Here is a 23,472-nt window from a genome sequence, read left to right as displayed (position 1 = left end):
TTCATTTATTTGGTAATTTGATCACCACAAGACAAGTGCTTTTTAGTTGTGTCATATTAGAGAGAAAGCAGACATCTCTATTGCTGATTTCTCCCAAACTGTGCAACTCACACCAAAATAATCTAGATGGACAGACAGCACTACAGGCCAGGGAGAAAATGCATTTTTAATTTTAGGGTGAACAACAATGTATAAACCTATTTTGGATATCTGAGCATTTGCCAAAGTGATGTAAAATCAAGTAAAAGAACTTGTAATTACTGACATGTAAGCTTCATGTGTACTTATAGGTACTACATGTACTCTATATGTTTGGCATACTGTGCTGCTTTTGCTGTGATATTGCAAAATCATGTTACTATTTTTGAAATGGAAAATATGACCAATAAGTACATGAAAAACATGAAATTGGCATGGATTCAATGAGACATGTAGGGCTCATGGGATATATTCAATCATCATTTTATTATTATTATTATTATTATTATTATTATTATTATTATTATTATTATTATAAAACAAAAACAGGAATTTAACATTTCTTCCCCTGAAAGTGCACCATAATTCCCACCTGCATCATAACTTCATAATATGGCTAAAGGATGCAAGGTTATTATTTAATTATTTATTTATTATCCAGTGAGACGTTTCATTAATAATAATAATACACCTTCCAGCATGTTCACTTGTGTTAATGAAATGTTACTTTGACCAACAGAAGGAGGCCGATCCAGAGACAGCAAAACCAGATTGTTTAATCATGATCGTGTGATATCTGGATCAGAATGATCTCATCTGAAAATTCTTTCAAAAATCAGGACAGAACCTACAAGACCAGATTTATCTGGGAAAGAAAATCTGGATGATTCTGATCTAGATTAAAAGTTTTGAAATATTGGAGATATATCAGCTCAGAACTTTAGTAACTGCTGAGAATGATGAGCCTGTATTCCATTAGCTGCCCAGTAACTCCCAGTTTCATTCCTCTGCTGAATGAGAAGTATGAATGTACTTATGTCCCTGTTCTGGGCAAAAATTTGATAAGATCACTGCAGCTTATTTGGTTGAAGATGCTTCTGAAAATACCAACTCAAAATTGTTAAAAGCAGGTGGAGCATTGTGGACTAAGAAAATAAACCCAACTCTCAGTTGGCATGAGGGTGAGTAGATAATGACTGAATTTTCATTTCTACGAGAAACTATCCCTTTAACAATGATCTATCAAGAGTTCAGCAAATCAAGGGTTCCCCTCTGGACATGAGCAGGAGGACAGGCCCACTGCAGAGGTCAGTTGTAGTGAGTTTCCATGGTTACAGTGATGCTCTGGCTTTGAAACTTCCTGTGGGTTGGATCTTCTCAAAGTGTGAGTGAGCTTCTCCCCCTGCAGAGACGGGTACTCTTGAAAAATTAGGTGGATTTATTTTGAAGGGTCAGACTCGCAGAATAATTTTAGTCACTTTATATCAAAATTCAGCGGAGAAACATTTACAAGATATACATAAAAATCAAATATTACAATTTAAAAGTAAATAAACAAAGATCTTCATATAAAGTGGAATAATCGATACTTTACAATACAAGAGCCTTTCTGAGATTTTTTTTTCTGTTCAATTCAGAGATATAATCATCACTTATCTTACCTTAAATTGGTTTTGCTAAACACATCATGGGTAAAAAAAATAGTGTTATTGATAATTTCATATAATATAAATAAGACAACAAGTGGCTGACTATTAAGATAAATGTCTCTCATATTATATTTAAGATTTTTTTTTTCTTTTTTTTATATCACACCATAGGACACGTTTAGATAGCAGTTCACTGAAAATGTTAAAACATTAATTAATATCAATACTAGAAGTGGCCTGCATGACACTTCGTTTGCACACCACACTTTAATTGACACAAAAACATCCCAAAATTTTATTCACTTACTTACTTTTTGTTCGTTTTTGTGAAACTGTGTCCAACATTGTCAAAAGTAAATTCAGGAATCCCAGTGTCAAACGCGGTTGCAGTGGATAACCAGCAGGTGACGCTAGTTTAACATGAACCGCGTGACATGCGGAGTTTGTGTGCAGCGGTGAAGTCCGTGAACACAACATAGCGCGAGAACACAGAGGAAATCCACCCTAAAACTGTTTGTTTTCCTTGCGATAATAATCTGACGACTTCTTCCTATAATTATCCACAAACAAAGACATTTACAATCTAATGATTTCCTAAAATATATGCCTTCAATAATATGTTTTGTGCACTCATGCTGTCTAATCATACCACTATTACCACACATGAAATAGGTAACATTCATATTTAGGGTGTATTGTCCTTTAAATGCCCCGCTGAGCGGAGGCATCAGATCATCAGACAGCGGAGGAGACGATCGGCCTCAGCATCTCACAGCAGCGAGCAGGATGGACTGATAAATATCACTGTTTGGGGCGATGTTCAGGTACTAAATTTATTATCATTTATTTTCCTTTGTCTCTGTTGGAAAACCAGTAAAATGAGCCCAGTAGAACCAGCGCGTCGTCGGGTTTCAGCTCATCGTTTGGTCCGTTCACGGCTTGTTTGCACACCCAGTTTTGACAGCTGAGCTCAGCATCACCTTTCTGCTTTTCAGTCGCTGATATCTGATCTCGTTTCTAGTCCTTGTTTATTTTAAAATACAATAACGATCGCTATATTTGTGTTTTTTCAGCGCATTTCTTTAAATATCGTTTCTTGTTTGAAAAATGGATGTGATTGTTTCTAGGTTGCCATATGATCAGTGTCGATATTCAACAGGGTCACCTCTCCTTTGGATTAAATCCTCTCCACTAAATGTGGAGTTAAAACCATGTCTACAAATACAGAATTTATTTTATTGAATTTGTATTCTTTATAGTAGTCTCAGAAAAAAAAATCAGAAGCTTCTTTTATTTGCATACTTAATATTTACGTTTTAAATCAAACGACTATTTTCTACATTATATTAAATTAAGATCAACATCGAGCTCATGCAGTTTATATGAAGGAAACATTTTTAAAATATATATAATTGTGTTCTTTTTAAATATAAGAAGCATATACCAGGCCCTCATTATGATGCTGTCAAAATGGCTTGTGCTGCTGTTTCCTCAGCTGTAATAACATTTGAGTTTCCCTCTGGGCTCCCTGGCGACAGAGTTCAATATAATCTGAAACTGAATTATTCAAAGGACCACAGAGTGAGGTTTTTTTTTTTTTTTTTTTTTTTTTTTTTTTTTTTTGCAGGGCAACATACAGAAGAACTCTGTGACTGAAAGAGCAGCCAAGATCTCTTTATACTTATTAAGATTAAATAAAGGACCTGAGTACTTCTTCCACCCTTGGTGGTGGTAAAGTGTTTTTACTGAATGTCAAGTGGACACTCGTTTGTTCAACGTGCTGCTGGAGGTCAGCATTATTTCCTGTCCATCATTCTCTCTTGGTGTTATCTTTCTCTTATCGTAACTTTTCATTCTCACTCATTCTTACTTCTTTTCTTTTTATTGTGCAGAAATATTCCTGCACTTTAGACAGTTTTAAGCAGAGACACAAGGATTTTGGACATGCACAAATTCAACATGATGTATTTGTTTGCTCTGAAACAGTTTCTTTTGGGGTTGTGTGAGGCACTTATCCACAGTCAGTGTATTAACTACAGTAGATGACCTTTTGCCACAAGTCCTGTTTGTGGAAAAGCAGCAGGAGCACCGCTGTAGGAAGCTAAACAATGTACCGCTGTGGACAGGGGCAGCAGCAAAGCCTAAAAAAATCAGCATCAGTTCAAGTGTTCACTATATTTAGAACATTTTCCACAGTTTTACCTGCTGTCACACAGCCTTTTCAGACAGGAAGCTGCTGTTATATAAGCCAGATATTGCTCTCTCAAAAGCCACCAGACTCCATTGGCGAAAACAGTAATTCACACAATAACACCAACAAACTTCTGACCTATCCCTTAAGGCTTTGGTTTATTTATTTGATATATGTAAATATGTTACTGTTATTTCTGCCCATGATAACTCTACTACTACATACAGTTGTCATGAATGGGGAAATGAGCTATAGAGAGCAAAACTGTTTTTATTTCTGCTTTAAAGTTGTGAGTATGTTAAAAATTGGGCTCTATGGGGATTGACTTGCTTTGTTGTTGCTGTTAGATCCATTTTAAACCCCTGGAGGTTGCCGCTGGTTTGTCACATATAGGACTTTCTTTTGATGACATTACTACTCTCCAGAGTCTAGAAAACTGGTGTTCCTCCACTCATAATCTGTTGGTATTTAATATTTAGTTGAATGCCTCCAAATGTTGGATGGAGCTGCTGGAAATGCATGAAATATGGGTCACCAGATTGCTACTACTGGCAGGTTAAAGGGATAGTTTGGATTATTTGAAGCGGGGTTGTTTGAGTACAGTAGACGCCTGCCAGCACAGTGGTACGTTTGTGGACGCAGTCAGCAACAAAAGCTAATTTTAGCCACAAGTCCACCAAAAAAGAAAAAATAAATCTATATTTAGAATACTTTCCCTGCTTAACTTTGCTGTCAGTGAGCCTTTTCTGCCGGAAAACCTCTGTTATATTTGCCAGATTATGTTCTCTCCAAACCAACCAAACTCCATAGGCAAAATCTTTAATTTTACCTCACAGAATAAGGGCGTTACTGGTCTACCACTGCCTCGATCTGGTAGTTTGTTTGTGTTATTGTGTGACTCTGGTGTTTTAAAAGGATAGCATGGGTTCACAGAGGTCACACAGTCACACAAACGAACAGCAGATCGAGGCAGCGGTGGAGTTGCGACTCCTGTGTTCTGAGAGGTAAAATTACTGATTTCACCTATGGAGTTTGGTTGGTTCAGAGTGAACAATATTTGGCTTATATAAAAGTGTTTTCCTGCCACAAAAGGCTGTCTGACGGCAAGGTAAAGAGGTGAAAATATTCTTAATATAGTGTACACTTAAACTTTTTTATTATGTGGACTTTTTTTAAGTGGCTAAACTACCTTACCCTACAGCAGTTCACTGCTTGACTGACTATCAATAAACACCTCATACAACCCCACTTCAAATAATCTGAACTACCCTTTTAATCTAGACAATGGCACTGTATGTTAGCATCTGATTTTAAAAGTATTCCTTGGCTGTTTGACTGTATATTTAGTGACTGTATGTTTGGTTTACAGGTGAACCGACCCACTCCCTAACCTTTTGTTTCCCACTGTTCCACAAAAATAAAAGCAAGTGAAAGCTCCCCTGTTTCAAAGACGGGACAAAAGAGCTTTGTCCTGAGCAAACATACAGTATTGTCCAACTTTGTGTGGGTCAGATAGTTTTGGAGCATTGTGTCACTTCTCTGTAGCCTATTTAAGTCAGGTAACGTATTAATGGGGTCTAATAAAGGACTTCCTAAAATTTCCTAGTTTCTAATTTAAGCCGTGGTCGTGTTCCCACCTGCTCCTGCTCACAACTAGTTTGGTGTTCAGGGCTTTAATTACAGTTTTTAATGAGTCAGTGTGATGAACAAGGCTCCTGGCCATAAATGTCACCCCTGGGAATTGTTTTCTTTTAAATCTACTTGAGTGTGTAGGCTGATCAAGTAGGAAATCAAGTTCTGCAAAAGATTCCTCAAATAATCACATTGTTCTGCTCATTTGAAGTAAAGCTAGTCTGCTGTATTTTTAACCATTTTATTTAGGCCAGTCTAAGATGTACTTAAACTTATGAAGGGCCATTAATCAAATTGAAAATGCAGTTTTTTTCTGTAGGAGTGGTTGTTTTGTTCAAACTCTAGAAAGCAGAGTATGTGGTTCTCTGTTCTCTGAACTCCTCGGGGCTGCTGGGAGTCTAGAGGGAACTCTTTGATGATTAATTCCCAGCTGTGGTTTAAATCATTGATTTTTTTTGTTGGCTTTAAGTCTGTTTCTAGCGTGCAGACTTTTTCATGGATGAAGAGAGATTTTGGGTTGTAAGAAATAAGTTTTCTCTGCTATGATGCACTAAAAATATTAATGGATCGTCCAACAGATTCTGCGCTCCGTGCAATAAACTCTCCCCGTCCACTGTAATCACTCCTGTTTCCGTTTTCCTTCCTCTCCAGATTTGTTTGCCATGGAGATGGATATGATACCAAAATTCTCCTCAAAAGACGAGGAAATTGACTTCTGGAAGGCTCTTTCAATCAAGTACAAGGACAGGTTTGTAAACCCGCCCATATTGTCTGTATTCTTTTTAAGAGTTTTTAACTGGTTATGAAGCAGACCCAATTTTTTACTGGTCTGACCTACATGACCATCTGTGAGAGGATTTGTCTATAGTTCTTTCTTAATGCCTTTAACTGGATTGGATTTTCTGTGAATCTGTGAAATAACCAGTTAAAAAAAAATGCAGGGTAGGATTTCAGATAATTTGATTTTTGACGTTATATTTTGCGGTTCTGGCAGAGGAAACACTACTGCTTTTGTCGACAGTGGCCTCCAAAATCAACAAAATATGAAAATTCCTTTTAGCAGCTTTAAGGCAGGAGGATGTCATTATTATCTCTGTCACCTATCTGTCTGTGTGGTCGACATATTGGGGAGGTCTGCTAGTAAACAATTACACTGTGGACAGAGAGATGCAAACTTCACTATAAGATCAGGTGTAACTAACTTGATTCTGAACTAATTTTCATGAAGTTTGGTTTGTTATAAACATGAGAAATTGTATAACTTTATTGTTTTTGTAAATATACACTAATTTTGAGTTTGATGCCTGCAACACGTTCCAGAAATGTTGTGACAGGAGCGACAAAAGACTGGGAAAGTTGGGGAAGCTCGAAAAAAGACATTTGGAACATTGGACAGGTAAACAGGTTAATTAGTAACAGGTTCACCACTTTATCAAGAACTGCGTGGACAAATAGTCCAACAGTTTAAGAAAAACGTTTCTCAACAAAAAACTGCAGGAATTTATTGATTTCACCAACTACAATCCATAAAGTCATTAAAAGAATCAGAGAATTCTCTGCACGTAAGGGATAAGGCTGAAAACCAACATTGAATGTCTGTGACCTTTGACCCCTCAGGCAGCACTGCATTTAAAACTGCATTAAAACCTACATCATTGTATAGAGGATACTACATGGGCTCAGGAACACTTTGCAAATCTGTGCTGGTTGCATCTGGCGGTTGTGGTTGTATTGAAGTTGTTGCTTCACCGTCTGTTGCCTGGCGGAGATCTGCACCCTACTGAGTGAACTCCTCTAATTGTCATCTGCATTTGAATCGCAGATTTTTGCCAGCGAGCGTCGAGATCACAAGATCTGATAGTAACATTGCAGTGTCTTTGTGTCTGTGGGAACCACAGCAGGAATACATCACCTCCTCAGGATCGTCTGATCTGTATCTTGTCTTTGGATTTCAGTCCTCATTCCTGCTCTTTCAATTAAAACCCAGTGCTGGTGTATCCAGTGACACTTTTGAAACAGTCTTATGTGGGACAATCAGTGAAAGCTCCGGTGGAAACCTCTCCCTTTTTCCCCCAAAGCGACAGCTCGTGTTTCGCATTAAACATAAAAGGCTCTCATGTCTCTTTTGTCCTCCCATCTTTGAATGGGTTTATATAATGGTAGAGCTGCTGTTTTTGCTGTCACGACTGCTCGACATTTCAGTGATCTGAAGGCGTCTAAAATTAGCCGTTCCCAAGATGAAATCTTATCTTGCCACACGTCACTTGATTAAGAAGTGATTGAGAGCTCAACACCCTGTGCTAAAGGAAACAAGCTCAGGCCTACACCCAGTTATGTAAGAGGTCGTAGACAATGAGCTTCCTTCAAACTCAAACTTCTCTTTGTGTGTGTAGCATGTCTGACATAAGTGTTTTCTTCTAGTAATCCACTGACAATTTAAAGTTAGACTTGTTTTCTTGAGGCATCTAATGGGTTACACTTTACTTCATTAAGTCTTAAAAATGGTAAGCTGGTAATTAGTTAAGCTTAATGGTTATTTTACTGTTAATAAAACAATGAAAGTATAATAAACAATGTTTATTAAGTGGGCGGCACGGTGGTGCAGTGGTTAGCACTGCCGCCTCACAGCAAGAAGGTCCTCAGTTCGATTCGGTCCTCAGTTCAGCCCTGCCCCAGCTCCCCGGCTGGGGCAGGGCCTTTCTGTGTGGAGTTTGCATGTTCTCCCTGTGTGTGCGTGGGTTCTCTCCGGGTTCTCCGGCTTCCTCCCACAGTCCAAAGACATGCATGCAGGTTAATTGGTGACTCTAAATTGCCCGTAGGTGTGAATGTGAGTGTGAGTGGTTGTCTGTCTATGTGTCAGCCTGAACTGGCGACTTGTCCAGGGTGTACCCCACCTCTCACCCAATGTCAGCTGGGATAGGCTCCAGCAGCCCTGCGACCCTTACGGACTAAGCGGTTACAGAAAATGAATGAATGAATGTTTATTAAGTATTAGTGATGCTATATTTTATATGTTATTTACAAGTAGTTTGCTAGGTAACTAGATTTTAGTGTAGCTAACATTAGCCGTTGATCTTTGTAGCTTAAGTTAACGGTTGGCCTGTGTAGCTAACATTAGCGGTTGGTTTGTGTAGCTTAAGTTAGCGGTTGGTTTGTGTAGCTTAAGTAAGCGGTTGGTTTGTGTAGCTCAAGTTAGCGGTTGGTTTGTGTAGCTTAAGTTAGCAGTTGGTTTGTGTAGCTAACATTAGTGGTTGGTTTGTGTAGCTTAAGTTAGCGGTTGGTTTGTGTAGCTTAACTTAGCGGTTGGTCTGTGTAGCTAACATTAGTGGTTGGTTTGTGTAGCTTAAGTTAGCAGCTGACCTGTGTGGCTTAAGTTAGTCATTGTCTGTGTAGCTAATTGTCATTTCATTGTCTGTTAATAGTTAAATGACTATCAACTGAAGTGTAATGAACTCATATTGATTAATTAACTTAAGCCAGTTATTAAATATTACTATTTATTAACAATGGTTATTGTAAAATGTTGATAAAGATTTCTCTTTAAGTTGCACAAAGTAGCTGTTCAGGAGCTTTCGATCATATGATTATCAGTTTTAAAGGTGCTTTAATTAACTAAAATTATCAACAAAATAGGAAGAAATAATGTTTTTTTTACATTATTTCAAAGATGTTAACACAATGTTTTAACAGAGAAATCTACTTAAATTATCATGCTAACCAGCTAGCGTCTGTCCATCCTTTGTACCTCAAAGGGTGATAATGAGTCACTATAGTGTCCAGTCTGTTCTCAGTTTAAAGGGTCATTCGTACTCCCTTTAGCCCATTACTGGTTCCATTTCCCGCTCGCTCAGCTCTGGTTCTGGTGCTGATTCTGGCACCGCTCACAAGTGGTATTCGCTGCTGGACTCCCCTACTGTGGACCTGAAAAACACCACTTCCTGGCAGTCCAGAGCTACTGTGCTAGCAGTGTGAACACCACTGCTGCGTTTCATCCATCGTCTAACCTGCCCTTGTCAACTTCCCCTGAGCAGTTCTCCTCGCCAACTTCAAAAGGATTGTTCCATTTGACTGAAAAACTGAAGTGAATTTAGTGACTGAGGGAGAGGGCTGAGGGAGCAAGTTGTTGCATTGCTGTCATGCATTGGGTGCAAAAATCTGTATTTATTTATTTAAACACTCCTCTGCACTGCAACTAGCTGCATGGCAACTGAGTTAACTAGCTAACGGCAGCTAAAGTTAGTCATAGTGATCTTGTGATATGCTGCCCCCTTACTTGTTTGTTTGGATTCTGAATTACAGAGGTGGCCAAATCGTACATATCGCAATCTTAAAACAAACAAAAAACAAATTTCCCTTGAGTACATCTTAGTTTTGCAAATGATAAAATCCCCATTGAGCTGATTTAAAAGCCTTGTGCATTTACATTCAGAAAAATAAGCAGAAATATTCATTTTCACGATGCCTAGGATTCCCTCTGACTAACCATTCAGTTGCACTGGAGTATTTTGATCGAAGGGTAAATTACTGTGACAGACAGGAAGCACCAGTCAGTAAATGAGTACAGTAGCAGCAAACCTTTTCCAAGCAGAACGGGTTCAAAGCGAGGCTGAGTATTTTCCAGGCTGGGGCTGAATGAACACAAGCGTTTATAAATGGATTTCCTGGCTCCGAGCCGCCTCCAGCACTCTCGCTCACATGATGTGGGTTTATTCCATTTGCCATTTTTAGACAGCAGGGTCTGTCCACGCGCGCGTGTTCATCCGTGGCCGTGTCAGACACTTACGTAACCACCACTTCACTGTAAATCTGTGCACTGATGATGACGTCTGTCTGTCGGTAGTTCAGTCTTGACTTGTCTGCTTTCATTGCTGTTGTTCCTCCTCTCTGATCAAAAGTAAAATGTCAAATTCAGGATGAAGTGATGTGAAATCACCACCAGCTGGTCAAAATGTCAAAACGTTCCCCTTGATCATAACTCAAAAGAGGCTGACTATATTCTATATTTTTGTTCTTCACAACTAATCCAGTGGAAAGACCAAAACCTGCAGTGCATCAGTCCGTCTCTCAGTACTTTCTGACCTCTGACAAGTTTGTTCTTTCGTTGTTTCGTTGCAAATATATAGTTGGGGGTTTCATCAGTCAGTTTTCTTTACTTTTTTTCTTTACTTTTTGATATTGCAATAGATATTGCATTGTGAACTTTTATTTATACCTGTCTTAATATATAGTAACACATTTATTTGTTGATTGTATTATTAAAGTGAATCTGCAGAAGTTACTGAACTGACCAGCAGGGTTTGACTTTAATGTCTTTTTGCACTTTCCCCTGAACAGATTGTTATATTTGTTAGAGGTAATGAAATCACAACAAAGACTAAACTTAATTGTCATTTCTAATCTAGCACTGCAATGCTTATTAAACATCAGTAAATAATAAAAAATGTCCATTCCAGTTTCTCAAAGTTCAAGGTGGCGTCCCTAAATGTCATGCTTTGTCAGCCGAAAACCTAAAGATATTCAGTTTAATATGATAATAAACGAAGAAAAGCTTGAAGTCTCCATATTTGAGAGGCTGAAAAAAGCATTTTCTGCCATTTTGCATGAAAACATATTTTAACCATTAATTGATTATCATAATAGTTTAATTGATTTTTAACCTTTTCCCAGTCAGGCAAGTGAGTTACCAGATTTACTTGTCTGAAGTGGCATTTTTTACATGGCATAAATAAAGTACAATATTTGCCTCTGAATTATAGTGGAGCAGAAGTATGATGCAGAAAATGGAAACTCTCAAGTAAAGGTCCTCAAAATTGTATTTAAAAACAGTGCCTAATTACTTTCTATCACACAGTAAGAAAAAGGTAATTACAGTTCTTCTTAATCAGCTTCTCTGCAGCAGAGACAGAAATGGTGAATATCAGGTTTGAGTTTGTGGAGCAGAATCTGGGTCAGTGCCCACGTGCCAAGATAAGATGAAGTAAAGATAAAAAAAAAAAATAAGTAAAATGGAGTGCTAGTAAGCTGTTTTCTAAGTTAATGAATTCAAGCACCAGGCTCACATACCGACCTCTTTCTGTCTCGACTTGTTGTCTAATGCCTTCTCTCCTGTCTGACTGCAGCTGCCAGGAGGCGCAGGAGGAGCTGCTGGAGTTTCAGGAGGGCAGCAGGGAGCTGGAGGCTGAGCTGGAGGCCCAGCTGGGCCAGGCTGAGCACCGTATGAAGGACCTGCAGTCTGAGAACAACCGGCTCAAGAACGAGGTTGAAACTCTCAAGGTAACTACAGGAGTCTGGTAGAACAAGGCGCAAATAAATACAAGGATCTGTAGTAAAACTAGGTTTAAAATGAGGCAGTCCAGATTTAAAATTAAGCAGAGCTCTGGTGCACAATTTAAAAATTAAAAGAACAAAGTAAATAAAAAAACGAATAAATTTGTTCTGTTTGGGACCAGTTTGAGTATAAAAGACAATACTGTTTAAAAAAGTAAAGAAAAAAGTTATACTGTTTGATAGCTAGCTAAAAAAAATTACAAAACATCACATTGTTTGCTAGCTGGCTGAGGAGATAAAAATGATATTCTTTGTTAGCTAGCGAAAAACATATAAAAACATTATATCACTTGTTAGCCAGCTGAAAAGTAATGAAAAAAGTTATGTTTGGTAGCTAGCTAAAAAATTAAAGAAAAAAGTTATGTTGTCTGCTAGCTAGCTAAAATGTTGACAGAACAAAACGGGTAGAAAAAAAGAAGTTCTATTGTTTGTTGACGCGCCAAAAACATATGAAAACCTTATATTGTTTGCTAGCTATCCAAAAAAGTAAAGAGAAAAGTTATATTGTTTGGTAGCTAGCTAAAGAATAAACAAAACATTACATTGTTTGTTAGGTAGCTAAGAGTTAGAAGAGTTGTATTCTTTGCTAGCTAGAAAAAAAAGTAAACAAAACGGTTCTGTTTGCTAACTATTTAAAAGTTATATTGTTTTCTAGCTAGCTAAAAAGTTGACAAAACATATCACTATTTGCCAGCTAGCTAAGAGGTAGAAATAAAAAGGCTATGTTGTTTGCTAGCTGTCTACAAAAAATATATATATTTTTTTAAATTTAAGTTTTATTGTTTGCTTGCTAGCTACAAAACTGACAAAACATCAGGTTAGCCTAGTTAGCCTACCTGTAGTCTGACTGCTGTCTACCTGAATCCAGCTGAATGAAGCATTAAATCCTGTCTTGATCAATAATAAATGATTGAATTTTGATTATGTCATGTTAAAGGACCTCAGCTCTGAACGTAACTCTCTCTGTGAGTGTGGATCTGCGATGAGATCAGCCTTATGTACATGTAACAATACATTAAGCTCTGAGCTGAGAAGGTACAGTGTTTCTCCATGTGTAGCCTTGACATTAATATTTGATGCCTCTTTTTGTAGCCATCTTATATCACCAGTCGTCCTTGAGTGCAGTCTCTTGGGAGCGAGGAGAAGTCACGCTATAACAGCTGCTGCTCCCCTGGATGCACTTCCACTCAGTATTTATTTATTTTTTTCTAGTTCGCCTGCAGCTTTGTCTTTGTGGTTATGTATAAGAGGTCATGAGAATATAGGGGCTTGTCATAAAACACAACAAAAGAAAGTTCTTGTGCATCCGTGTTTGCTAAACTCAGACAGTTACGACGAGGTTTCTTGGTCCCAGTGAGGAGTTTAGTCCTGAAGTTGTCCTCGTCTGTGTGTCCACGTGTAATCTAAATGGTAATCTCACTTCAGGACGGTGCTGAGGTACGTCTCTTTTCTCATTTCAGCACAAACACCTGCTCTGTTCCAAACTTGCTGTACTGATGCAGCTGATTGAATGACTCTCATACATAATGCATCAGGTCGTGTCTCTCGTGCTCATTCTCGCTCCATAATTACCGAAACACGGGTGGCACATTTGTGGTGCATGTTTCCAGCCGGGTGAGTCAAAATCAGCCAGCAGGGTTTAGATGTGCGAGCCAGCGTGTCTGTCAGGTTTGAGATTCCACACAGCGAGTGAAGACATAGATTGGTTTGTGGGAGAAAAGACGATAGTGGTGGTTTCTGGAGCAAAATTATATTTTTGGTTTTACAGGAATATGATTTTATCTACAGTTGAGTGCACAGTGTTGACAGGTCCGAAAAAATACTCAATATTTTAGAAACAAAAGACACAAAATAATGCAGACACAAAAAAACACAACAACATTTTGGGTAAGACATTTTGGAAATTATACAAATGAATCAACAAATAACAAGACAAAACATATTCAGAAAATATAAACATTCAGAAAACATGACATTTTAGGGACATTTCAGAAAACACATTTACAAAAAATGACATTACTGAAAACATTTCAGAAAAAGCAACATTTTAAAGAATACAACATTACAGAAAACACGATGTGAAAGTTGTTTTTTTTTAAGTGCTGTGTTGTGTTTTCCCATATTTTAGCATGTTTGGTTATTTCTTAGCTGTAACAGATTTCAGTGTCATGCTAATGTGCTGAATGAGACTGTGGGAGCCATCAGAGGGCTGTCTGTCCTCTGTGTGTCCAGCTGCAGTTGGTCAGACTCCACACTAACAGCAGATATAGGTCAGACGTACAGACAGGCCCGGCGGTTCTTATTGAGCAGATTGTCTCAGAGCTGGTGAATATATAGGTCACACTTCCACACATCCGCTGCCGAACTGTGGGGAAATGAGGGGAGCACTGAAAAATGGATGATCACATGTAGGCGGTGTGTGATAGGAAGCTCCCCTCCCCAACGTGTTCTACATCTGATCAATACAGTGCCGTCTGTCTTCATCCCATCCTGTCCTGTCCTTTCTTCTGTCTTCAGGACAAACTGGAGCAACAGTACTCTCAGAGCTACAAGCAGATCTCCATGCTGGAGGACGACCTCGGACAAACCCGCGGCATCAAGGATCAGCTGCACAAATACGTCAGAGAGCTCGAACAGTCCAATGATGACCTGGAGAGAGCCAAAAGGTCTGTCCGGGTTCTTAATGCTCACTAAAATAGTTTTTAAAAAAATCACAGCACGCCCTAAAATAACTCCAGAACTTCATTTAGTCAGCTCTCGTCCTCTTCCAGCAGATCCTGCTGTGTGTGTTTTGCAGAGGATGAATAGATTATGACTGAATTCTTGGGTTTTGGTATTTTTCAGCAGAGTCTGATGTTCCTGAGTTGCATTTTTATGTGTCAATAAATAAAGATTTCTTTTTTTTATTATAAGTATAATACAGTATAAATAATATTGTGACACATTAACAAAACTTAAAGGTGTTTTTTCCGTCAAACCAGCTTCTTCATGATCCCAACCTAATATGTTTGAAAATTTGCCAGAGCTGCAGTTTTCTGTCCTTGTTACAATTAGCAGTTGTCTCAAATTGAATTGATTGATGGCTCAAATTAGATTAAAATCACTGCTGCAGTCGCAGAATCCTGAGATATTGATCCCCTCATTTGTACTTGAATAATCATGATTAAGTAGATCGGACATAGAGAAGTCAGCCCCAGAGGGATATTTACATTTAATTAAAGAAATGTCAGTCTTCCTCATTGTCTGCCTCGTCTTCTTCTTTGTCTTCCCCCTCAGAGCGACCATCGTGTCTCTGGAGAACTTCGAGCAGCGTCTGAACCAGGCCATCGAGAGGAACGCCTTCCTGGAGAGCGAGCTGGATGAGAAGGAGTCGCTTCTGGTCTCCGTGCAGAGATTAAAGGATGAAGCCAGAGGTGATTATTGACTAGATTTTACTAATGAGATGCGCCGTCAATCACAGCTGCAGCTCATTAGCATATAGCTGCTTTAATCAGATCTGCTTTCCCACAGATGTGTTGGACTTTCTTTAGTTTATGTCCTCTGAGAAATCTAATCTACAAAATGTTCTTTATTTTTGTTGTTTTGTCGTAGACTTGCGACAGGAGCTGGCCGTCCGAGAGAGGCAGTCAGATGTAAGCAGGATGTCCGCTCCAAGTTCGCCCACACAGGACAACGTGAAGATGGACACGGCTGTTCAGGCCTCTCTCTCGCTCCCTGCTACCCCACTGAGCAAAGGTCTGGACAACGCCTTTGCCAACCCAACAGGTAGCTGCAGCCCGGCTTCCCCTGAGAGCATTTTTAATCTCTCATCATGGAAGTAAAGACGGGGATATCTGAGCAGTTCTTTATTAAAACACCCCGTATTCTGCTGTTTTTGTTTTTCCCATGTGTGGACGCTCAGTTATTCATGTCTAGAGATGACAAGCGCTTCTGCTGCTCTCAGTGGAAAACAAAAAAACTAAACCCACACTTTTCCTCCACCCTGTACTGATATTTATCTTGCTAGATTTTTTATTTGCGAGTTGCAGAGAAAAAATTAGCAAAATTAAAAACCAGCATCTCTTTCCAAAAATCATGATGCAGTTGCTCAAGATACAACACAGACTTTGTTTTAAGCAGTTTCATGTAGGAACTACTTTCTTTCCAGTAGAAAGAAAGTAGTTCTGTTTGATTCTAAAGTAGTTGCTGTAGAGTATACTGCAGAAAGAAAGTAGTTCCAGTAAATTCTAAAGTAGTTGTGCTAGACTCTACTACAGAAAGAAAGTAGCATCGGTAGATTCTAAAGTAGTTACAGGAGATTCTGCTGCAGAAAGAAAGTAGTTCTGGTCAATTAAATTTGATTCTGTTGCATCCAAACTTTAAACTAAAATGTAAAATGTGATCCGGTAAAACTATAAACTTACACTTGAAGAAGTTTAACGTTTAAAATGGCTGCTTTTTTGAGAGAAGAAATTAGAGCTTCTCTGCTGAGCCATCATGAATAGGCTAACTAGGCTAATTAACTTTTTAGCTAGCTAGCAAACAACATCACTTTTTTTCTTCCTTTTTTAGCTAGTTAGCAAACAATATACTTTTTTACTTTTTAGCTAGCTAGCTAGCTGGCAGACAATATAACTCCTTTTTTGACATTTTTTAAATTGCTTTTTAACTAGCAAGGAAACAATACAATGTTTTGTTCAGGAATACTGAACAGTCAAATTTTCCTCCCCTCTTTTTTACCTAAAAGCTCCTGACAGCACTCAGATTTATTTTTTATTGTTTTATTTTAATTTGGTCAAAGTGTCTCCACACTGATTAAACTTTAATTTCAGTTCACATCTCTAAACTTGGATTTACTGAACTGAGAACTTGTGCAACAGAGCTCTACTTAATTTAAAATCTGGATTCACTCATTTGAACTCAAATTAAAACTAATCTTCAATTAAATGAATCTTCGATGGTACAACAAAGTGACAGAATAGTAACTGAATGGATGAGGGATTTAAAGATGTACCTTTAATAAAATAAAAACTCTAACCATAAATCAACATATCTTTTCTTTGCTCTCTCAGGGCTTTCTAATGGATACGGCAGCAACTCACCGCTGACTCCCTCTGCCAGGATATCTGCCCTCAACATCGTCAGTGATTTACTCCGGAAAGTTGGGGTGAGTCACTCCTGTTGCCAGCTCTTCATGTCTCACTTTCTCTTCCACTGCATGATAAGCGTTATGTAGCGGAAAGTCCCCGTCTCTCCATCATCATCATCCTTTTCTTTAATGTCCCTCCACAGGCTCTGGAGTCCAAGCTCGCCGCTTGCAGGAACTTTGCCAAGGACCAGAGAGCGAGGAAGGCGTATGCTCTCGACAACAGCAACGCGCTCAACGCAAACACAGCCAACTACTCGCAGTCTCTCCATACATCGTATTTTGACAAAGCGTGAGTGAAACCAAAACCCTGCTGTTCAGGGTCTGTTTCCTGTGTTATAATGGCACCAGATCACGTGATGTGGATGATTCAGGAGCAGATATTGATGAGTATCTGAGACCTGTGTGCGTTTTTTTTCCCCCAGCAGGACAGAGATGGTCACATTCCCTGCACTGATTTTGGGTAATCGTAGCTCCTCCGCCTGTTACCTGAGTGTGTTGGGGTTCATGCATGCTGCTGATGATAACAAGCCTTTTTTTTCTCATGTAGAGACTCGTAGAAATAACCATAACTGGGGGCGACGTCATGTTTGACTACTAACTCTTCAGAGGTGGAGGTGGTGGTGGAATTTTAACTCTGACCTCATAGATCTCTTTCCTGTCTGTTTACTAGCGTGAGTTATGTTGTCTGGCCTTAGATCTGATGATTAATTATAATTAACAAAGTGATTTTTTGTGTGTTTCTATGTTTGTTATTTTTCTAAGGAATGAAATTGGGAATGTTGGTCAGAAGTCTCAAGGAAGAAAACTTGATGACACTAAAGTTGCTGTTAATCAGAGCTGCAACGATCAGTTGATTAATGAGTTGACATTTACTTTGATAATCAATTAATCTTTTCAGTCATGTTTTAAGCAAAAAATGTCAAACTTTTGCTGGTTCCTTTTTCTTAAATGTGAGGATTTGCTGCTTGTCTTTGTCATTTCTGACAGTAAATGAAGGGTCTTTGGGTTTTGGACAGTTGGTTGGATAAAAGAAACAACGTGAAGACGTCAGTTTGGGCTCTGGGAAACTGTGATGAGCGTTTTTCACAGTTTTCTTACATTTTCTTACAATCATGAGTTGCAGCAATAAACCATCTAATATCTACCTCTGTGATGCGACTGTTTCGAAATTTACCAACATTAATGATATGCACATCAAATCTGTCTATCGACAGAGTGTAGACCTGCAGCTATTTTTATAATCAGTAAACCATTTTAGTGATTTTTTTCAAGCAAATATTTGCAGGTTGACTTATTTAATAGTAATTTTTTTTTTTTTTTTGTGGGGTGGGGGGGCGTGGTTTGCCCCACTTGACATTTAAATTTGTCGCTTTCAGGTATTTTTCTCAAATTTCAGACATTTTATAGACAAGCAATCAGGATTTGAGACTCATGGATTACATGTAATTGAGATTATGTAATCAGATTACAAAAGATGAGTAACCATAATGAGCCCAGATTAGTTTTGTAAAAAATCCAGTATTAGATTATAGTTATATTGTCAAGGAGTACTTGATTACATGTTACATTTTAAACGTATTAATGCAGAATATGCATTACCTAACCATAACTGCAAAGCTGAAAACACATATTCCTTAAGTAACACCTCATAAATGTATATGGATGCTGAATAAGCATTATTTAACCATATTTAACCATTTATTAATGCTATTTGTGACCCTTTTTGTAAATTTGAAAACATGTCCCTCAAGTAAAACTTAAGATTAAGCATTACTTAATAAAGTTTTCATGGGATTTGTTGACAATAACAATCATATTTTTGTCCTGCTGCATCACTCCTCTCTGCTCGTGTTGACAGCAGCGGCTCATTGTGTCAGGCTGGTGGTGAGAGCGGGGACAGTGTCTCGTGTTTCTGCTGTGTGAGGCAGAGCTAAAGAGGCAGAGTGTGCATATTGAGATGTACAAACACAACAAGGTCATTCTTCTTCTGGTTTCAGAGCAGGGAGTTTGTTACGCACAGCACTCACCTTCAGTCCAGGTCTGGAGACGCCAAAGGCATTTTGTCTCACTTACTGTAACACAGGAAAACATAATGATCGCCAGCTGAGAGGAGAGCTGAGCGTTTGGTACTTTTTGACTAAATAAAGAGCTATTACATTACAACTGATCGTTAAAGGGCAGAGGGTGAGGTTTTCATTTCCGTAATCCTGTAGCTTCCCAGTGGTGTTTTTCAAGTTTTTACATCAGAATAATCAAATTGTGTATGTTTTGTTTGACCTGATGTGGGTTTCAGCATAATGACATCATCCTTAGGTTGAGGGAGAGGATCTCTAACCTTCGTCATTGCTTTTGCTTACGGCTGAGTGGGGAGTTTCCATTTGAAAAACCTGAAAAGGAATGCAGATGGAGTCGTCCTTTAACACGCATGCATGTAGCAGTTTTATCGCTTATTTGATGGATCATAAAAAGGAATTTAAATGTTTATCTTCCCTGAAACTCAGGTATCAGAAGAGGAAAATTGCTTATTAAACCATGACAACAATAGCTCAGAAATCTACTTTAATTAGCACTTTATTGCATTGTACTAAAGTTATCTTTCGTGCTTTCCAGAGGCATGACTCAGGCTTAAACCATTCAGGGGATACTGGCGATAACCCACAAAAGAATCCAGTTTAACCAGTCAGTCAGGCTGCAACTTCCTTCCCACTTTCTGCATTCAGGTTCCATTTTTGGCAACACAAACATGACATAGTTTAAAACCTGTCATATCTGTGGTGGAGCTGCAGCGTCCTCTGAGTGTGAGATGGAGACGGGGTCGGATGATAATGAGGACAGAATGATGGGGTGACCTGGCGGCGCTCGGGTCAGGGCTTTGTGCTGTCGACAGCAGCTTCTGGAAAGTGTCAGCGAACCCGAGGAGAACAACTGACCGTGACAGAAACCACAGAAGCTTCTGTCAGACAAGATGAAGAGATTTTAATTTCCAGTCTCCATCATTTATCTACTGAAAAACAGGACAGTTTGGTGATTCCCTGGTCACTGTATTCCTGTTTGTTTGTTTTTTAAGAACCAGTAAATCATAGTTAAATAGAAAAAATGAGGGTAGAGTGATGATGTTAATATCAATATTCTTAATAACTCATTAACAAGCAGAGGTACACTTGTTAACTAGAAAAACCTCCAAACTGGGACTCTTTAGTGTATTACACATTCATGCACGTGCACATGCATGGACTTAATGTACGCATCACAGGCATTTTCATCAAGATGGGGAACAGTTATTTCCGTGCTTAGCACACCCGCTGAAAGGCCTCATTCCAGAACAAAAATGACTTGGAGTGCTTCTGAAATTAGTGGCAGGGGTGGAAAAAGTACATATATTCTTTACTCAGGTATAAGTACAGGTTCTATTTCTTTACTCAAATAAAAGTATGAAAGTAAAACATCATCCTCTGAAGGACATTTCTACTGTTTTTTTTGTTTTTTTTTGCATCAACTTTTCCCCACGATCAAGTCTCCCTCTGTTTTTTGGTCTTTGTTCATCTTATGTCTTTTACATTGTTTTCTTGTTAAGTATTTTACTTTGTTTTCATCCTGTTGTGTCTTTTTCGTCTTGTTACTTTTTTTCTTTTGTCACACCTTTTACATCATTCTCACCTTGTTATGACTTTTGCACAGTTTTCATTTCCTTATCCAACAGGACTACTTTCTTTTCTGCTAGAAATAAAGCAATTCCTTCTTGAAACTGCTCACAACAAGGTCTGGGAATTATCTTGAGTAAATGGGTCATGATTTCTGGATATGGTTTTGAATTCTTCAAAAGTATTTTCGGTGCTTTGAGGGCCACAAGCCGAGCATCATTTAGTTCCATTAATAGGAGAGAAGTCAGGCATAATCTCCAAAACTCTGCAACTCAAACCAAAACAATCTAGATGGATAAACAGCACTACATGCCAGAGGAAAAATCTGTATTTATATTTTTTTTCTGTGAACTGTCCCTTTGATGTCTCCTTGGCTCCAGTATTGCCAACCTGAGACGCTCCCGGTTTAATATTTTCTGTTTTTTCTGCTGCAGGAACTCGAACGGACTGAAACCTGGCGCCCTGAAAGCCATCACCGCCCCTCCAGCCGCCTCCTCCACAGGCTTAGTGCCCCTCGCTGTGTGAGACGGTAACCCCTCCCCCTTAAACCCACCCATCCTGCAATTGGAGAATCGAATCTAAAAAGGCCCCAGACGAAGCGGGAACACCAATGGCTAATACTGTAAAACTGTTGATGTACTGTTACCCCCCGGGTCCTCTCCTCGTCTTCTCACACTCTCCGTTGTTCTGACTCGACACTTGTGCTTCGTTCCTGCTGTAATTATGGGTCCCTGTCTGTCTGTATATTTTATGTGTTAACACGTCTGCTGTTTGCTCACTGGCTCGTGCTAAGATGGCGCTGCGTCTATTCTAGAGATCCTCCCCTGATTTGTGAAATGTGCACACCATATCCTCTAAAAAGAGAAATATTATGCAATTAAAATGTGTTTTTAGTAGGAAATTAACACAAATCACTACTACATTTACTCACTACTTTTACTAGCAATAAGGTGACAGTTAAAGGGATAGTTCAGCTTTTTTTTTTAAAGTAGGATTGTATGAGGTATTTATCCATAGCCCTAGATGGTGATTGACATGCTCCACAGTTTGGTAAGCTAAGTAATGTACTGCTCTGGACATATTTTAGCCACTTAAAAAAAGGTCTGATGTCAATGTCAGAGTAAGTGTTTTCACCACTTTCTCTTGCTATCAGACAGCATTTTCTGGCGAGAAACCACTGTTAATTAAGCCAAATATCGCTCCCTCCAAACCAACCAAATTCCATTGGCAAAAGTGTTAATTTAACTGCACAGAACTCCTGAGTTGTTTATCTGCCGCTGCCTTGATTGATTAGTTTGTTTGGTGTTTTAAAGAGTAAGTCTGGAATCACAGAAGTCATACAGTAACACAAAAGTCACATAATAACACAAACAAACTAACAGATCGAGGCAGTGGTAGACCAGGGACTCCTGTGTTGTGCAAGGTTTTTGCCAATGGAGTTTGGTTTGTTCAGAGAAAGTGATATTTTCCGTACATAGTAGTGGTTTCTTGTCAAAAAAGGCAAAGTAGTGAAAATATTCAAAATATAGTCTACAGTTAAACTAATATTGATTTTTGTAGGCAGCTTAGCTTCCTACATCAGTACACCTGCTGTCAACCACCATCTACTGTAGATAATGCACTGACTATGGATAAGTATCTCATTCAACCCCACTCCAAATAATCCAGACTATCCCTTTAAGTGCACTCATATCCTCTGCTGAAACCATGAATGGAAAAAAAAAAAAACGGTCTAATGGGTTGTCACATGTGCAGATGTCCTGAATAATTGCGTGCCACATGGCCTGTGTCTCCATCATTTATTGATGTTTTCGAAATGTCCAACATGTGAGCGTCGCAGGCTGATGTTTTAAACATTTTCTCTGGTGCAGATTTAACTGATTTTTGGCTTTTAACTGTTCCCTCGTGAGCCCCTGTATTTATTGCATTTGATTTCTATTTGGTTTCTGAAAAAGGGAAGGGGAGTCTTTGTGTCATTGTAGTGAGTCAAACACACCATCTGTCCTCCAAACTATGTGACATGATGTGTACAGTATTGGTCATATTGATCGTTATTTATAGACAGCCATTAAAGTGGTGCTGTCATTGTGTTCACGCCAGTTTAACTGATTTCGTGTACTCTGTAGTCAAAGTGTTTTATCCACTTTCTTTCTTTTTTTTTTTTGATTTATTACACAACACATTTTCAGTACTGTACACGATGAGAAAGTGAAGCACTTTGACCTTGTGGGAACTTTTGTTGATTTTCATTCAAGTGCAATATTGCCTGTTCGTTATAGTTCGTGGGTTTAATTTATTTTAGATTTCTTTTACAGCATGTTTTAATAAAATATGTAATTATAATCCATCTATCACGTTTGTCATGTTTCAATCAGTTCTTACTCTTTAGGGCTAATCGGCAACTTTTGGAGAGGATCGTGCGATCGCTGCTGTGTGTGTGTGTGTGTGCGTGCGTGCGTGCGTGTGTGTGTGTGTGTGTGTGTGTGTGCTTGTCCGCAGGTAATCTTGAATACTGTTGGACTGATCAGCCTAATTCTTTTTGTGCACATTCATGGCTGTTTGCTGAAGGACCTCTGTGATTCACAACTTTTGAAAAACTTTTTTACGGCTCTACACTGGCAACAAACGTAGCCACAAGCATTATGTTTTCAGGTCATGTCCTTGTCCTGAATGTGATAAATCAAGAATGTATTCAGCATGTTTCTCATTATAATATATTCACTGGAATCACACAGGTATACTAAGAACTTCCATTTAGCCAAAAAACAAGCGATCGCAGGTGATCGACAGCTCAGGATAACGTATGTAGACGTCATGTTAATGTTGGTGGAACTTGGAACAAATCTCTGCTGGTTACATCCAGCAGTTGAGCATTGCAGTAGGTGCTTCACCATGTGTTCCCCGGTGGGGATTTCCATTCTGTTG

At 38.8% G+C, this 23,472-nt stretch overlaps 1 protein-coding gene across 3 annotated transcripts; it reads left to right on the top strand.

Annotated features, from left to right (window-relative positions):
• Positions 1-2,337: 2,337 nt before the first annotated feature.
• On the top strand, positions 2,338-21,651 carry ndel1a (nudE neurodevelopment protein 1-like 1a). Of its 3 annotated transcripts, none has more exons than XM_084741694.1 (10): positions 2,338-2,452; positions 6,103-6,199; positions 11,571-11,724; positions 14,296-14,444; positions 15,055-15,191; positions 15,370-15,543; positions 16,830-16,924; positions 17,050-17,195; positions 17,332-17,366; positions 20,982-21,651. In XM_084741694.1, exons 2-10 carry the CDS (start codon positions 6,114-6,116, stop codon positions 20,996-20,998), a joined length of 993 nt encoding a protein of 330 aa, XP_084597820.1. In that variant the 5' UTR covers positions 2,338-2,452; positions 6,103-6,113; the 3' UTR covers positions 20,999-21,651. The 3 variants fall into 3 exon arrangements, with proteins under 3 accessions (XP_084597820.1, XP_084597821.1, XP_084597819.1); XM_084741695.1 differs by lacking the exon at positions 20,982-21,651 and adding an exon at positions 19,517-19,884; XM_084741693.1 differs by lacking the exon at positions 17,332-17,366.
• Positions 21,652-23,472: the final 1,821 nt, after the last annotated feature.

The sequence above is a fragment of the Lutjanus erythropterus genome, chromosome 17 (genome assembly GCF_056507025.1).
Source record: "Lutjanus erythropterus isolate fLutEry1 chromosome 17, fLutEry1.hap2, whole genome shotgun sequence".
Taxonomy (NCBI): Eukaryota; Metazoa; Chordata; class Actinopteri; order Lutjaniformes; family Lutjanidae; genus Lutjanus; species Lutjanus erythropterus.
This window is presented reverse-complemented; position numbering and strand designations above follow the sequence as displayed.

Excerpts from the sequence above, each read along its gene's own strand:
- ndel1a (XM_084741693.1), top strand. The coding sequence starts at position 6,114 with ATGGAGATGGATATGATACCAAAATTCTCCTCAAAAGACGAGGAAATT. Across the intron at positions 14,445-15,054 it reads GACCTGGAGAGAGCCAAAAG|AGCGACCATCGTGTCTCTGG; the intron begins GTCTGTCCGGGT and ends CTTCCCCCTCAG. Across the intron at positions 17,196-20,981 it reads ACATCGTATTTTGACAAAGC|GAACTCGAACGGACTGAAAC; the intron begins GTGAGTGAAACC and ends TTTCTGCTGCAG.